The 16,985-nt window shown below is 57.4% G+C and overlaps 1 protein-coding gene across 1 annotated transcript in view; it reads left to right on the top strand.

Moving 5' to 3' along the window:
• Window positions 1–16,985, top strand: part of KLHL29 (kelch like family member 29) — a 287,662-nt gene that overhangs the window by 152,779 nt on the left and 117,898 nt on the right. The window contains exon 3 of the mRNA XM_036263474.1: window positions 5,961–6,290. Coding sequence (XP_036119367.1) covers window positions 6,006–6,290 — 285 coding nt within the window. The 5' untranslated portion in view covers window positions 5,961–6,005. The remainder of the gene's footprint in view (window positions 1–5,960; window positions 6,291–16,985) is intronic.

Consider the following 16,985-nt stretch of genomic DNA (forward strand, 5'->3'; position numbering starts at 1 on the left):
GGTTCAGCAAGAGCTGGAGCAGCCCCAGGAAGCAGGGAGGCACTTCCGAGGGGCACCCCCAGCTCCCGCTAACACTTTGCACCAGCTCCTGGCCAGAGCCTCCAGAACCACCCAGAGAATTTCTTTGTGTTGCATTTGCCAAGATGGTGTTCTGGCTGGTGTTTATTATTTTGCTCCAGAAGAAAGCCTAAAAGATGCAGAGAGGGAAATGAAAATAAGAAAGATGGGCACGGGCTGTTCCAACCGACTTGGCAGCACGTCGGCCCAAATGAGGCGATCATACATTTTCCATGCGGGCTGGACGGGCCGACCAGCTCCCGTCTGCAGGCGCAGCTCCCTGCCTTCCTGCGGATCAATCATGCCTGCGGGGCCTCGCAGCTCGAGCCCACTCCTCCGCACGCCTTAATGACAAGAATGAGGGAAGGGTCATTAGCCACCTGTGATCCTGGGTACAGCGTATGCACAGGGGACGTGTCCTAGCCGCGGGCCACGACCAGCCTCCAGAGCACACCCAGTGGGTCCCAGACACAGAGCTCCTGGACAGTGGCCGCCATGCCCCAGCCCCACATGGATAATGCAAATGAGGGAGACACATGAAACTCTTAATTATGTACTCATGAATTATTCATGTGGAGGCAGAGCTGTGTGGCAAGGCCGTTGATCTGGTATCTAGCAAGTGTCCAAGAGACGGAATCAGAGACACAGCCTGGGCACCGGGGCTGAGCCTGGTGTCAGCTGATTCCCCTCCTCCAGGCCATCCTCAGGCCCAGGCGACCCAAGCCTTCCGCAAACCTGGGTGCCCCTGAGCTGCAGGAAGAAGCCCATCCATCACGGCTGGCCCTGGGGTTCCTGATATGAGAGCCCCAAGTCATGGGTGTTCGGCTAAGGACGACCTTCCTCCCACCCGCCTGTTATCTCAGTAGCCCTGGGAGACAGAGCCCCCTCCAGGGTCCCGCCCGCCTAGCAGAACGGGTCTCCGGGAGTCCATGGCTGTGTGTTTCAGACACGAGACCGCATTCAGTTTCAGAACTGACAGGCTCCTTTGTCCTCATCCTGAATCCTGCCCAGTTGCTACTGGCCTTGGGGTTGCAGGCCTGGCCTTCCCTGCCCTCTGACCCTAGGGTCCAGTGACAGGGCTCTTCCCAGCAGGGCAGGCCCCTGTTGAGAGGCTGCAGCAAGCTGAGGAAAGGGAGGTTGGGTGCAGAGTGGAGCCCAAGCCATTTTCTGTCGGGGTGTCAAGAGCAGAGAGAGGAGAGCAGTGGGGGGTGGGCTCCAGGGACGGGCAGTGGGCGAAGGTTTGGGACAGGAGCTAGAAAGAAGTCAGGGGCTGGGGCAATTTTTTTGTTTGGTTTTAATCCTAGTTAGCAACCCGAGGGAGGGAAAGAGCCTGGGAACAGAGGTCCCTCATTCATTCCTGCAGCCCTCGTGCCCTGGGGGCGCTTGCCAGCTGAGGACACGGCCCGGCGGCCAGCAGGCAAGGAGGCCGACTTCTGTTCACTCCTGGTGACAGGAGAGCCCAGAGGTGACGCAGGTTTGGGGAGGCCCTGGGATGCCTGCTTGGTGGGAGGCAGCCCTTCTGGTGAGCCGTGTGCCATCGGGGGGCCTGTGCCTCATCCCTCAGGAGTAGAGCATGCTGCGGGAACGGACCCCTCTCTCTGTCCCAGAGGGAAGTGCTGGGAACAAAGACCTTATCGAGGGGAGTAGGGTCCTCCTGGGCACACCCCGGGCCGCCTCTATCCCACTTCTGAGGGCTCATCTCAGTCGTGAGGTCGTTGGGCTTGACGGTCACGACTGAGCTGGTCAGTGTGGCATTGCTGAGTGTCTGGGGTGCTGGGCGACTCTGTCCTTGGTGGGGTGCCTGTGTGCATTTAGGGACAGGCGTGTGGCTCAGAACGAGGAAGCTGGGGGTGGGGTGAGCACAGAGCCGACGGCCGGATGCTCGCAGAAGCACTGCCCACCCCGCGCGTCTCTCTGATGTGCTCACCCCCGTGTTGACATCGCTCTGATTCTGGAAGGGGGTGCTCTGCTCCCCGCTCTCTGCTCCCGGGGGGCGGGGAGGTGTGGGCACAGAGAGGGAACTGGGAACCAGAAGGCCAGCTGGCTCCTTAGCCGTGTCCCGGGCACAGGCCCCAGCCTCTAAATCTGGGGCTGGAAACCTGTGTGTCCGCACACGGTCCGCCATGTGAGGTCCTGGGGGCACGTGGGTTCCGTAATCTGAGAGGGTCTGTGCCAGCCTGAGACTTCGGGCAAGAAAATGGGGTCCTGTCTCCCCGGGAGGGCCCGGCCCCTGCCCTGCGGCCTGCGGACCCAGCGCCCGGGGCGCGCAGCACAGCCAGTGTGGTGGGGGACAGCGTGGCCACGCAGGCTCCCGGAGGCCAGCACCACGCTTCGGACAGAAAACGCCCACGGCTGGGAGACCTTTCAGACTTGCCCCGAAACGTCTCTCCCCGGCCCTCGGCGTGGCGGTGTCTGCCCGTGTCGCGCTTTCCCAGACCCCAGAGCTCCTTCCTCCACGCATGCATGTCGTGTGAGCACGCGCCACCCAGAGCTCTGGCTTCTTTATAAACAGTCCCACACGCTCAGGGGAATGGCTGCTGTCCAGACCCCTCCCTCCTCGGTGAAACCCGGGCGAGGCTCGGCCAGCGCAGGCAGCCTGCCAGGGAAAGGTGCCCACCTCGACCAGGAGGCATTTTCATAGGTTTTGTCTAGAACTGCTCCCCAGCCTCCTCGGAGACACTTGGTCTGCGACACCTCCTCCCGCCCCGTCGAGCGCGTCCTGCTGCCTCCCCCACAGCCCGGCACATGTGTGGGCACACGGGACCTTTTTGACACGATGGCCTCGTGCCCGGCAGGGGAACTTAAGTAGCCACCTCTGGAGCTAGCCCTCCGCAGTCTCGCCCGGGTAAACGGCGACGCATTTCTTTCTTTCCGTCTGACATGGGTGATTAAACGGAGGAATGAAGTCCAACCCAAACCTGGCTTGCAAATAGTTGACCTTTGTTTTGAATACACTTCATGAGCCTGAAACCAGATTGTGCGGCCTCCTGCTGCCTGGAGATGTGAACACAGGGGCGGCGGGGAGGGGACGGCGGGCAGGGGGTGGCGGGCAGGGGGCGGCGGGGAGGGGACGGCGGGCAGGGGGTGGCGGGCAGGGGGTGGCGGGCAGGGGGTGGTGGGAGGGGCAGGCTGCTGCGACCGTGAGTACAGTGGAGCCACCGCGTGGTCCAGCAGGTGGTCCCAAGGCAGTGAGCTGTCAGGTTTTAAGGGCATCAAAGGTTTCACTCGGGCTAAGGAGGCCCCTTCGACCTGATCCCGAGCACCCTGTCACCTGTGGGCACCTCGAAGCACCTGCCCTGCTCATCTCCTCGTCAGCTGGAGAGAGATGACTTCATTTCCTCAGGGAAGCACATATACAGAGAGAAGGGGGCGCCAGGTGTTCGGGGGGCAGGTCAGCGCAGCCTCCCAGCAGAGTTCGCACCTGAGCTGCGTCGTAGCAGACACGCGTATGTGGCCAGCGGGAGGGTGGGAAGCCGTCCCGCCTGGGGCTTGGACCCGGAGCTGGTGGAGGCAGCTGGCTGGGCATCGCCTCCGGGTGAACCTCGTGCTAGAAACGGGAGCGGCCAGATCCTCGTCCTCTGGGCCACCCGAGGAGCCTGGACTTGAGTCTGAGGGACAGGACTTAAAGCAGGACGTGAAGCATCGGGCAGATGTGTGCTGAGACCGTGGTAGGGGCCTCGAGGGGGGACTGGGTAAGAAGAGCGAGACGGGGCAGGGAGGCTGGTCGAGGTTGTACACATGGGAACGGGTGGTGGGTGTGCAGACAGCGAGGGAGGCAGCCTGGGGGAGCCCTGGGGCCGTCGAAGCAAGACCCTGGTGTCGAATATGGGGGGTTCGAGGGGGAAGGGGGTGGCATTTTCAGAGAGAGGGAATTCCTGAGGATGAGTGTCCGGCCTAAAGAGCGCTGAGTCCATTCAGGGACACCCAGATTAGGTGCCTGTGGAACAGCCAGGTGAAGGTGTGTGGCAGGCAGTACGCTGGGGGCGTGGTGCTTAGGAGAGGGCGGGAGTCATCGCTGCAGAGGTGACAGCTGAATGAGGTCACCCAGGGGGAGCGAGTGGGGTGAAGGGGAAGGAACGTGAACCCCCAGGGCTGAGCAGAGAGCAAGGAGACTGTGAAGGAGATGAAGGAACAGAGAGGGAGGGGACCACAGAGACCACCAAGAAGTTTGCAGAAGGAGAAGAGATCAACACGCCAAACTGGGCGGAGTGGAGAAGGACGGGTACCTGTGTCCCGTTGGATGGAGCCAGCGGGTCCTTCGGGGCGTCAGTGAGAAGGACTCCCGAGGCGTGGCCGGAGCAGGCCGTAGTGAGAGCCAGAGGAGGAAGGCTGGGCGGAGCCCGCTCAGACACTCTCCGAAGGAGCGTCGATGCGGGATGCTCAAAGGAGGGATCCATGTGTAGTTCTATGATTGGGTTAAACATCATGTGGCACGGTGTGAGCCATGGAGCGTCGTGATGCAATAAGCGGTAAGCCTACTGTCCACCCCGAGATGTCACAGTCAGCTCTGCTTCGGGGAGGCCTGCAGGCTGAGTTCAGGTCTGCTCACGTGCCTGGCAGAGGGGGCAGTACCAAGGGAGGAGACAGTGGCTGCCAGGGCCTGGCCAACCACACAAGTGGGACACAGGTAACAGGTTGCTGGGGCCGGGCCCGGGCTCTGGCTCTGTAGCACTAGAAGTTGACAGTTAGGTCTGGATGTGCAAAGACCAGAGTGGGATCATGTTTGTGACCTGTCTGTCCCGTCGCCAAAAACCCCAGAGGCCCCCCCAGGCTGAGCTGGACTGGTAGGGTGGGAAAATGAGCCAGGGGTATTCCTTACTCCAGACAGGACGTGGTTGGAGAATGGGAAAGAATCGAAGAAAAGCAAGTCATGCCTGAGATATGACCAGGGCTGGGCATGTGATGTGCAGGGCAGATGTTGCCCTCACCTCCCGTCTGTGCCCCGGCATCCCTGTGACCTCTGCTCTCTGCCTCCTGTGGCTTCTCTGGCTGAGATGTGTGTTCATGTCCCTCCTGACTGAGAGTGACATCGGGCCGGCTGGGCAGGGAGCCGGCCAGTCACCGTAACGCTGAGCAAAATGCAGTCCTCATGATGCTGAAGGCCCTCAGAGGACCCTGGTGTGTCTAGGTCTCCATGACAACACAGAGGGCCTAATGTTCAGATGTCCAGGAAAGTCACGTGTAGGATGGCCCGGGTAACAGAGGCCAGGGAGCACGGGTCCCTGGTGGCAGCGAATGAATCATAGGGTTGCAAAGGAGAACTCCTGACTCCTGGGGGCTTGACACCTGTTCAGACTCGAGTCCTCAGTTGAGCTGCAGCAGGAAGGCCAGGATCCTGGCCACGTCCTCACCTTCTCGTTCCTGACCTCAGAGGAACCGCTTATTCTTAATGAGCATCCTGGTCCAGAAGTTGGGGATGACCCATATCTTGCCAACTCACAAGCTGCTGTAAGGATGGAAGATGTTTACGTGAAGGGCCTTGTCCGCTGTAAAGTGAGAGGGTTAGATGTGGCTGCTGTCACCCCAGACGTGGCCTGAGGAGTCCACAGCATCTCGCTTCCACAGCGGGGGTGTCAGGGTAAAATCCAACCATAATTAAAGTGCGATCATGTCATCCAGGGCGGTGTGACGCGGCAGAACCAAAAGCGTCCCTTTCAGCTGTGATGGGTTCCAGCCCCGTCTGCCACACTTTCACCGTGTGATCCCGGACAAGCCATGTATTCCTCGTCAGTGCCGGGCTGAGGATCCCTGCTGGGCAGGCCTGCTGTGGACGCGAAAGGAGCTAGGTCCTTCCTCACCGCGCACAGCAGGGGCTTCATAGGTGCTGAGGGCGTGGCTGGCTCCCCTGTCCTAGCAGGGCTGCTGTTTGTCTGAACCTTGTCCTCTCTGCTCCGCACCAGCAGGTCCAGCCTCTGTTTCCCCGCGAGGAGCCGCCGCGGCCCACCGAGATGTCCCGGCACCACAGCCGCTTCGAACGAGATTACCGGGTGGGCTGGGACCGCCGCGAGTGGAGCGCCAACGGGACGCATGGGACCACCAGCATCTGCAGCGCCACCGCCGGGGCTGGTGGGGGCACAGCCAGCAGCCTCAGCGCCCGGCCCGGCCTCCTGCCGCTGCCCGTGGTGCCCTCCCGGCTGCCCACGCCCGCCACGGCCCCCGCTCCCTGCACCACGGGCAGCGGGGAGGCCATCGCCAGCCTCGTGGCCAGCTCTGCCTCCACTGTCACCACCAAGGTAAGACCGAGTCCTCTGAGCAGGCCCGGGCCAGCCCCGCGGGCTCCCAGCCTGTGCGCGGGCGCCACATTCTCCAGAGTGGTCGTGTCCCCCGAGCTGGGCTGGACGACAAGTTAACACGGTTCTACTGTTATTCTGTAAAGTCTCTCTGTGTGACGAGCTCGTAGGAAGCCCAGTGCTGAGGTCACTCATGGTTTTATACCACGTTCACTGAATGCTACTGAATGAGGGAGACTCCCAGCTGGCAGCCCAGGGTCCCTAAGTAGGTGGATTCCAACCGAGCTGGTCCCCTGCAGTCGGCAGTAGCGGGTTGACGAGAAGAGGCAGACCAGCAGTAAGCCATATGCGAGTGTTAAGCTACCGGTTACTAACCACTGTGCTGAGAATTCTCACATTCACTGTCCCCTCCAAGCCTCGGAGAGCCCCCGGAGATCCGTCCTTGTGCCAGCCCCGTCGTACAGTTGAGGGTACCGAGGCACAGAGTCTGTGAAGGCCGGTCAAGGTCAGGGCCCAGGGGCGTGGGCTCCCGGTCGTTCCCCCTCTCGGGAGGCAGCTCCAGCCTGGAGAATGGCAGCGGTTACCGGGCTGTGCTGCTAACCAAGATGTCGAAATGAAAATGTCACCGAGGCTCTTGCCTGGCTTTGGTTTGAGCTGGTCGCCGTCATGCTGCTCAGAGCCCCGGGGTCCATGGCTGGTGGCAGGGCGCCCATTCGTTGTCATCCTGTCTCCTCGGCCTGCCAAGCGGGGTCTCCGCAGGCCGCCTGTGCCTCTGCCAGCCATTCAGAGCCACCCCCAGGAGCCTTCTCGGCCGGAGTGTGCGCGCGCGTGTGTGCGTGTGTGTACTTGTGTGCACAGGCATGCCGTCTGGTCTTTTCTATCCTGCTTTCATAGAAGTTGCCAGAGAAGCTAAAGGCAGGGCACCCGGCCCCAGCCATTGTGCGGAGCCGGTGGCGTCGCAAAGCTGCGCTCCAGGTGTGCTGTGCCTTTGTCTCTGTGCTTTTCAAACCCCCTTTCAGCCCTGCTTCCAATTAATAACCGCGAGTGCTGCCGGCACAGAGCCCGGCGAGGCCCGGCACAATGAGCTGTTGGAGGCCAGCTCGGAGTGCGCTGACATCTTGCCGCGGTGCCTTATTGATTTTATTTTCCTGTTATGAAAACACCACCCCACTGAGGTGGGGAGGGAAGGAATGTTGGATGGGGGAGAGGAGGTGGAGGATTATTTGGGCACGATGCCCCCAGACTGGCCAAACACATTCCTCCCCTGGGCGCCAGCCCCCGGGACTGCTCCGTAGTGGTGACCTCTGCCCGCTGGAGCCAGCCGCTGCCCTGCTGGCCGCCTCGCCAGCCGCATCTGGCAGCCACTCGGCAAGGCCAGCTGTTGGCCATCTGGAGGATGGCAGATTCTGGAGCTGACTGCTGGGGTTCCAGGTGGGGAGAGAGAAGCTGGGCCTGGGAGCCTGCTCATGGTTTCTTTTCTCTCGAGCACGGAGGCCTTCTTAGGGTTAGGGTGTGCCCCAGAAAGGGGTTTGGGCTCTGCCAGGCCAGGGGAGTGGAGGAGACTCAGCGCTGGGGCCCCCCACAGGGCTACCCTGCCCACACAGCTTCTACATTGCTCCCGGGCAGCTCAATATTCACCATTCCTGCCTGGCCGGGCCCCAAACCACAGCACATGGGAGGAAAAGAACCCAGCCTCAGACAGAAAACAACAGCTAGGCAAGGGCTAAGCTGGGTGGCCGGGAGAGAAGAGGGGGTGAAAGTGCATGCCGGGAGGACAGCCAGCTCCTTGGCACACTTCTCTGGAACCAGCTCCAGCCCCGTTCCGTACCTGCAAGGGCTTGTCCCATCAGGCAAAGGCGCTTGGTTCTTCGCCGGAATCCTCGGGGTGCTCAGGAGAGCGGGTGTGCAGGGGAGAGGGGCGCAGCCAGCAGGGGGCCGGGCGCCTTCCTGCCATTCTGATTAGCTGCTGCCGCCCAGATGCCTGTCCCCCAGCACATTTGTCTGACCCCATGCAATTGCCACATCAGTGGAAAGGCGGCCAAACTGAGGTGTCTGCGGCTTCCCTGGTCAACAAGCTGCGTCTTTACTGAGCAGCCAGGGGCGGGCTCCTGCCCTCAGGGAGTTCATGGACTGGGATACACCGCATCTGTGGCCGGGACAGTGTGACCGAGTGACCTGAGAATGTGCTTCCCATTGAGGTTGTTGGCAGAGGCAGCTCAGTGGAGTGGATAAACACAGACTTTGGAGCCAGGCTGCCTGGATCTGAATTCTGCTCTGCCGCTTTTCACCTGGGTGACCCTGGACTGTCTGGGCCTCACCCCTACACAATAGGAACAGGTAGGAGTACCTGCCAGCCAGGGTGGCCGTGTGGGTCGTCTGGGCTAAGACATGTGTAAAGTGCTCAGAACAGAGCCCCACCTGGCACACAGTGAGTCCTGTATAGAGGTTGTCACTGCCCTGACCATTGTCGCTGTTACCCAGGTGAGATCTCTGGGGCAAGGCCCATGCCCTGTAAGGAAAGACAATCATTTCTAGCCTCACCAAGAGGCAAGGGAAGTCTTCAGATAAGAAACAGGAGCTAGGACCCAAGCGGGCAAGGGAAGGGAATTGTGTTTCTGAGTGGTTGAGGCTCAAGGTGACCTTGTCACAGAGGTGTGATATGACCTGGGTGCCATGCAGCAGAGGGGCTAGAAGGGAGAGGGCATTGGATGGACCCCCAACTGAAACTGAGTCGGCAGCCCTGGTAAGCCGGATGACTGAGCAAAGGGATTTATTTTATTTTATTTTTTTTATCCTCACACAAGGACATTTTTTCCATTTTTTGTTCAGATAGAGTGGGAGGGAGAGAGAAAGAGAAACATTGACGTGAAAGGGACACATCAAGTGGTCGCCACCCACATGACCCAACCAGGGCCGGGGACAAACTGCAACCGAGGTACGTGCCCTTAGCGGGAACTGAACCCGGGTCTCTCTGGACCACAGGCCGACGCTCTAACCACTGAACCAAACCGGCCAGGGCTGAGCAAAGGGATTCAAAGTGTGTTCCAGCCATGAGGCCCTTTCCTCACAGGAAAGCCCAGGATGGAGAGAGCTGAGACCCATTCTGGTGGGAGGAGGGTGTGGGGAGGGAGCGTGCAGAGCCAAGAGCAGGGCTGCGTTCCCCTGTGTGTGTTCCTGCTGCCTCGGAGTGGTGGCCGCTGCTTGCGTGCATTGGCCTGGCTTCCTCGGTGAGAGTCTAGTGCCACACATCAGCCAGAGCCCCCGGACTCGGGGACAAGTGTCAGCACTTTCAGGCCTCAGCATCCCTCCCAGCGGGGCAGGGGCAGGGTGAGGGTCACATGGTCTAGGGCAGCCACGGGCACCTCTGGCCACCACTCCTCTGTCTGCCCCTGCAACTCCATGGGCCTGGTCGCCAGCTCATTCCCAGTGCCAGGCTGCTTCTGTCAGGACACTGGGATGGTCCTAGATCTCAGGGATGGGCGAGGCTGGCTGTGCTCCCTGGGGGCTGGTTAGTGAGGTGACAATGATTCTTGTTGTCATTGTTACCTTTGAGCCTGAGTTGGTTTTTCTGCTTCTTCATTTCCCTGTGACCTGAGGAGGTCTTGCAGGTTTTTGATGAAAGCCAAGTGGACAAGCACAGATTCTGGGGCCACTGAGGCACGGAAAGGGCCTGGCCAGATGTAACATGCACACGTGCACATGCACGCGCACACATGCCCGTGCACACATGCACACACATGCCTATTTGCACATGCACACGCATATGCACGGGCACATGCGCTCACACGCATGCCCTAGCACACGCACACATATGTGCGTGCACACACGCACACACATACACATGATCATGCACACACATACACATGCCTCTTTGCACATGCACAATGCACGCATATGCACATGCACACACACATACACATGCCTATTTGCACATGCACACACATGCCCATGTGCGTGCACACCTGCCGTGTGCACGTACACAATCATACACATGCCCATGCACATATGTGAGCACACACACACCTGTCCATGCGCACGCACTCACATACCCATGCGCACACACACACATACACATGCCCATGTGTACACACACTCACATGCCTGTGTGTGCACACACATGCCCATGCACACACACATGCCCATGCACACACGAATGCACACATACACATGCCCATGCGCACATGCACTCACATATGCACGTGCCCATGTGCGCAAACACACACATGCTCATGCACACACACACATACACATTCCCATGCACACACGCACACTGTTCCCACATACACACTCACTGCTCAGACCATCGGTTCCCAGGGGCCTGGATCAGCTTTTGAACCTCCAGGACACAAGTCCCCAGAGCCCAGGAGGGGCAGGAGCAGCATGCCCTCCAGCCCTTCTGTTTGAGGTCAGGAGAATGGGACCCAGAGAAAATAAGACTTGAGGAGGTCCCTCAGGGACTCAGAAGCAGAACTGGGTCCCTCAGGGACTCAGAAGCAGAACCAGGTCCCTCAGGGAGTCAGAAGCAGAACCGGGTCCCTCGGCGAACAAGAAGCAGAACCGGGTCCCTCAGTGAGCGAGAAGCAGGGCCGGGTCCCTCAGTGAGCGAGAGGTGGGACAGGAGAAGCAGAACCAGGTTCCTCGGCGAGCGAGAAGCAGGACCGGGTCCCTCAGTGAGTGAGAGGTGGGACAGGAGAAGCAGAACCAGGTCCCTCGGCGAGCGAGAAGTAGGACCGGGTCCCTCAGTGAGTGAGAGGTGGGACAGGAGAAGCAGAACCAGGTCCCTCGGCGAGCGAGAAGCAGGACCAGGTCCCTCAGTGAGTGAGAGGTGGGACAGGAGAAGCAGAACCAGGTCCCTCAGTGAGCGAGAAGCAGGACCGGGTCCCTCAGTGAGCGAGAAGCAGGACCGGGTTTCTCAGTGAGCGAGAGGTGGAACAGGAGAAGCAGAACCAGGTCCCTCGGCGAGCGAGAAGCAGGACCAGGTCCCTCAGTGAATGAGAGGTGGGACAGGAGAAGCAGAACCAGGTCCCTCGGCAAGCGAGAAGCGGGACCCGGTCCCTGGGTGAGCGAGAAGCAGAATGGGCCAGTCTGGCTCCCGTCCCATCCAGGCTGCAGGTGTCCTGTTGTGTTCACCATGGTAACCATGACTGCAGCACTGTTGGGGTAACTTTTCTGTCCTCTCATCCATCTAGCTGCTGACAAACACTGACTTTCAGCCAGAAACGGCATACAGCGGGTCCTCGAATGCGTGTTCAGCATCACGTCATTGTAGCACTGATGAGAAAGCAGCAACTCCTGGCCAGGGCCACTCTGTGTGGAGTGTGCATTTCTCCCATGTCCTCCCCGTGTCCTCCCATGTCCCCCCCATGTCCTCCCATGTTCTCCCCGTGTCCTCCCCATGTCCTCCCCGTGTCCTCCCATGTCCTCCCTGTGTCCTCCCCGTGTCCTCCCCGTGTCCTCCCCAAGTCCTCCCCATGTCCTCCCCGTGTCCTTCCCATGTCCTTCCCATGTCCTCCCCGTGTCCTCCCCAAGTTCTCCCCATGTCCTCCCCGTGTTCTCCCCGTGTCCTCCCCGTGTCCTCCCCGTGTCCTCCCGTGTCCTCCCCGTGTCCTCCCCATGTCCCCCCCATGTCCTCCCATGTTCTCCCCGTGTCCTCCCCATGTCCTCCCCGTGTCCTCCCATGTCCTCCCTGTGTCCTCCCCGTGTCCTCCCCAAGTCCTCCCCATGTCCTCCCCGTGTCCTTCCCATGTCCTCCCCGTGTCCTCCCCAAGTTCTCCCCATGTCCTCCCCGTGTTCTCCCCGTGTCCTCCCCGTGTCCTCCCCGTGTTCTCCCCGTGTCCTCCCCGTGTCCTCCCCGTGTCCTCCCCGTGTTCTCCCCGTGTCCTCCCCGTGTCCTCCCCGTGTCCTCCCGTGTCCTCCCCGTGTCCTCCCCATGTCCTCCCCATGTCCTCCTCATGTTTATGTGCGTTTTCTCCCGGGACTCGGGTTCTTCCCACATCCCAGAGTTGTTCACATGAGGCGAATCGGCGTGTCTCACTAATCCCAGCCTGAGTGTGGGTGTGAGTGGCCTTGGGACGGAGGGGTGTCCTGTCCAGGGTGGGTCCCGCCTTTCACCCTGGGTGCCAGTAGAGGCTCCGGCCATGGCTACCCTGAACTAGAACAATCCCTCAGGAAAAGAATTCTCTTACTTGTTTTTATTCTTTCTTAAATGTATGTATACCCACATTTATTTCAATGTTTAACATCAGAAGTGTTTAGAGGTCTTTATTTAGAAGTTGGGTGATGTTTTTGTACCAGAAAATGCCTTAGGAGCCTAACTCTTTTTATAGCAGTTAGCTGTGGTGACATTGGTTTCGTTATATCTCGTGTCACTTCAAGTCCCGATTCCCAAGAAGCCATCACACGTCACGTGAGGACTCTCTGCATCTACCTCCTGTGTTATAGGTGGGGAGTCTGGGCCAAAGGGTACGTCACCCTACACGGCTGGTGCGACCTTCGCTCTCGGGTCAGACCTAGGCTAGAATCCACCTTTGCCACTCAGGAGCTCAGCGTGTCTCTGAGTCCGTTGTCTCTAAAACGGGAATGACAGCAGCATGTTCCTTGCGGAGATGTTGTGAGGACTGGCTAAATTAATTCGTGTGGAAAAGCTTGGTAACAGCACCAGCCGCTTGTTAAGCACTTAATAAAAGTTAGGTTTAGAAAGTTAAATCAGCCCAGCTGGTGTGGTTCAGTGGTTGAGTGTCAACCCATGCACCAAGAGGTCACAGGTTCGAGTCCCAGTCAGGGCACATGCCCAGGATGTGGGCCAGATCCCCAGTGGGGGGCATGCAGGAGGCGGCCATTCGATGTTCTCTCTCAATGATGTTTCTATCTCTCTATCCCTCTCCCTTTCTCTCTCTCTAAAATTAATAAAGGAAAAAAAGTGTAATCAGAAAAAAAAAAAAAAAACACATTAAATCAGAGGTTTGGTCGGAGCAAGGAACCATATACCATTTGGGGAGAAACGAGTCCCCTGGCAGTTGGTGCTGTGGGGAGGCTGCCTGGCCTGTCCCCTCCCCTGACTGATGTGGCCGGAGGAGGAGGAGAGCTGGGACAGCACGGCCCCCAGCCCACCCCAGAGGGCGGGTGGTGGGTGCTGAGACACAGAGCAGGGACTCCACACCAGACCTGTTTGCACCGAAAGGAGGTCGTGCTGCCCCGCAGTGGCAGCTGGGTGGAATTTAAATTATTCTCAGCAAACCTGCTTGACAGATGCAACAGAACAGGGACAGCTTCATAAAATGCAGTTTTGTTCTTGGAAGAATGGACTTTGCAGATCCTGGCGGATGCCTGTGAAATGGACTGGGGGCTTTTTTCCTTGTGGTCAGGAGCATTCATGCTGAAACATTCCTATCGTTCCTGGGAGCTAAGTCCTGGGAAATAAGTCTGAGCTGGGCAGAAAGAAATTTTGCCTGTGTCCGAGGCCCCAGGAGACTGAAGGAGGCCAAGAAATCTGCAGGCTCCATCTTCAGGGCACAAAGCACCCAGAGTTTGACATTTCTGAGCATTTGGGGCTTCCAGGGGGGATATTTGTCATCAGAGATGACCCTGGAGACAATTTCCTCCTCCAGCACCCCAAATTCTCTGGAGAAGTGTTCCTCTTGGTGGAAATGATCTGGGATTTCTATGGGGAGTCAAGGGAATGAGTGTGAGGCCCCTCCTCTGTGTGGTTCTGGGGGTCCGTGCACAGATGAAGAAGCTTTCACGCTGACTGAAGATGAGACCCTCTTTCCGCTTATATCCACATGGAAAACCGAAGGCTGCTGAGTGGGCTCAGTGGGGAGAATCACTCAGTCTGTGCGTGACTTTCTCCAGAAGACTGTTCTGTTTCTTGCTCCACTCATGAGAATCTGTGATTTCCCTTGTGATAAATTATCAGGCGCTGGTAATGCGTGGGAGACAGTTTGCGCGTGTTCGTCCTGAGCTAATGGCTTCGCCTGCACTTGACGTTGTAGCCACAGCTTGGAGTGTATCTTCATTGACTTAAAACTCATCTGTCAACCACGAAGTGTGTACAAAGTTGAAAAATGTCATAGTCTGGCCAGTGTGACTCAGTGGTTGAGCATCAACCCACGTACCATGAGGTCGCTGGTTTGATTCCCTGTCAGGACACATGCCCAGGTTGTGGGCCCACTCCCCAGTGGGGGACATACAGAAGGTGGCCAGTCAGTGTTTTCTCTCATTGACATTTCTGTCTCTCTCTAGAAAAAAAATGTCATGACTTTCAAAGCACCCATTTCAAAGCCTACAGTTAGGGAGGGTAGAGCTGAGTGATTCGAACTTAAATTTCTGATTTAGGGGTCAAAAAGAAGAGAGAAAATTATGTGTTTTCCTACATTTGTAAGGAATGAGCCACATCTGGATTCCAAAGGAAAGCTATCAGAAGAGGTTGTTGACTGGAGCCAGGTGTATGAGTTAGCTTTTGCTGCATAACAAGCATCCCAAAACCACATGGCTTAAAACTAGCCCAGCTCTAGGGTTGGCTGTCAGCTCTGACCTGGGCTGGCTCACCCATCTCTGCTGGGCTCTCTCACTGGGCTGCAGTCAGCTGCCAGTTGGCACGTGGCTAGTGACTAGTGGCTGATCTAAGATGGCCTCACTCAGATCTGTGCTTAGCAGACTGTCAGGCCAGGTGTCTCGGTTCTCCTCCATCTGGGCAGCTTAGGCTCATTCACACGTAGTCTCAGGCTTCCAAGGCCAGCAGGAGGGCAAGGCTCAGAGCATAAGTACTTTTCAGACCTCTGCGTGAGGCTCTTTTGCTATCACCCCATTGGCTGAAGCAGTCACATGGCCAAGCCAGGTTCAAGGAGTGGCCAGAGAGACCCTGCCTCCGGATAGGAGGCGCTACAACTTCACATTGCTAAGGGGCAGGCATAGGAGGATGGGAAGCATAATTTGTGGTCATTTTGGCAGCATATCCCCTGTGTCTCCAACACTTGCTTAAACAGTTATTCACCCTCTAGCTTCCGTGGCTCTGGCAGAAAGGATAGACTCAGTCTGTTAATCTCCTCTATGTGGCCCAATGTAGGGAATCTGGAATATGCAGGACCTGTTCACATCTGGGCCTAGACACATTGTATCCACACCAAGGGCTGCTCCGAGGTCCGAAAGAAGGCACCCAGCAAAGACTGTGTTGCCAGAAAGAAGGCAGTCCAGCTGGGCCCCAGGGAACCTCAGAGGGTACATTTCCCTTGGCAGTCCACCACTGGCCAGTTCTTGGCCCCGGTCCTGAATGCTTCAACACTTGATCCTGTCTCTTCTGCAGAGTTGATGGGACTGGGACACTGCCATTCCCGGGACATTATCAAGGACAGATGTTAACCTCCTGATTTAGAATTTAAAAACCCACCCTAAGGAGACCACCTTCGTGAGAATCCACATGGGAGCATGAATTCTGACCAGAAGACTTACTGATGAACCTGAAATCAGAAAAGGGAGCCAGTTATATGATGCAAATGCTCAGTAACCCGAGATCGGTCCTACAGCCCATGCAGTTCCCAAAAAGCCCTTGGAAAGGCGTATGCTTAAATCAAATTAGGTTTTCTGCAAACAGCATGATTCAAGATGAACATAAATCCACTTCTTATTCAGTTTTAATGGTTTTCCTTGTTTCATTTAATTACTCATGTTGCAATTAAACAATTTTTTTTTTTTTCATTGCAAAAGGACCGCATTTGAGCTACATTATGGGTTTAATAGGCTTTGGAGGACTAGCCTGTGAATCTCATCATCATTTATAACATTGTTGGGTTTTTTTGGTAGGGAAAGTATGTTCCAAAATCTAAACAACCAAATTACAAATGAACTTTCAGAACCCAACCCATTTGTTAACTGGGAGTTGTCTGTAATGCTAAAAATAACTCGGGGAAATAAACATAAAGAGGAGAGCTTAACCCCCTCGGTATCATGTGTTCACCATCAGCATCTACAGATTGCGTTTCATTTCAAGGAAGAGAATTTTCTCCAAATGCAGACTGGCCCTGCTCCTGTTTTGTTCGCCTTCATGACACGGTGGCCAGCTTGGCATGAGTCCTCCCAAAGCATAGTGCCACCAGAAGGGCCACTGTAAAGTCCCTGCCGAGGTCCGCTGATGTAACGGGGCGGATGACCGGTCAGCTTCAACATGCCATTCACTGCCCTAAAATGAAGGCTTCGGTCCTAAGCCTTCAGGGGTGCAGAACCTTTTTTCTGCCAAGGGCCATTTGGATATTTATAACATCATTCACAGGCCATAAAAAATTGTCAACTTAAAAATTAGCCTGCTCTATTTGGTGAGGCTAATTTGGTGAGGCGTGTGATTTTGGCAGGTATTGATTTCGCAGGCCTTATACGGCCCTCGGGCCGGCCATTCCTCCCCCTGGTAGGAGAACTCTATAAACTAGTACAGCTGCAGCCTCAGCCGGCCGTGGCATGAAAATTTGCCTCTAGAACCTGTAGGCAAGAAACCTCCCGTTGGTCGGGTGGATCGGGAGCCCCGAGGACTCCACTGAGCTTCAGGGTGCCTCCAGACACCTGCTACACACCTCTCCTCCGGGGGGGGAGGAGCCTGCCTGCCCAGCCTCCCGTCTCCTGCTTCCTGGAGGAGATGGGTGAATCCTGTGGATGCTCTGCACCATGAAAGGAGTCCGTGGAGCTGGGGATGGAGCAAGGTGCATGCCCTGA

Source organism: Molossus molossus, unplaced genomic scaffold (genome assembly GCF_014108415.1).
Source record: "Molossus molossus isolate mMolMol1 unplaced genomic scaffold, mMolMol1.p scaffold_m16_p_15, whole genome shotgun sequence".
In the NCBI taxonomy this organism is placed as follows: domain Eukaryota; kingdom Metazoa; phylum Chordata; class Mammalia; order Chiroptera; family Molossidae; genus Molossus; species Molossus molossus.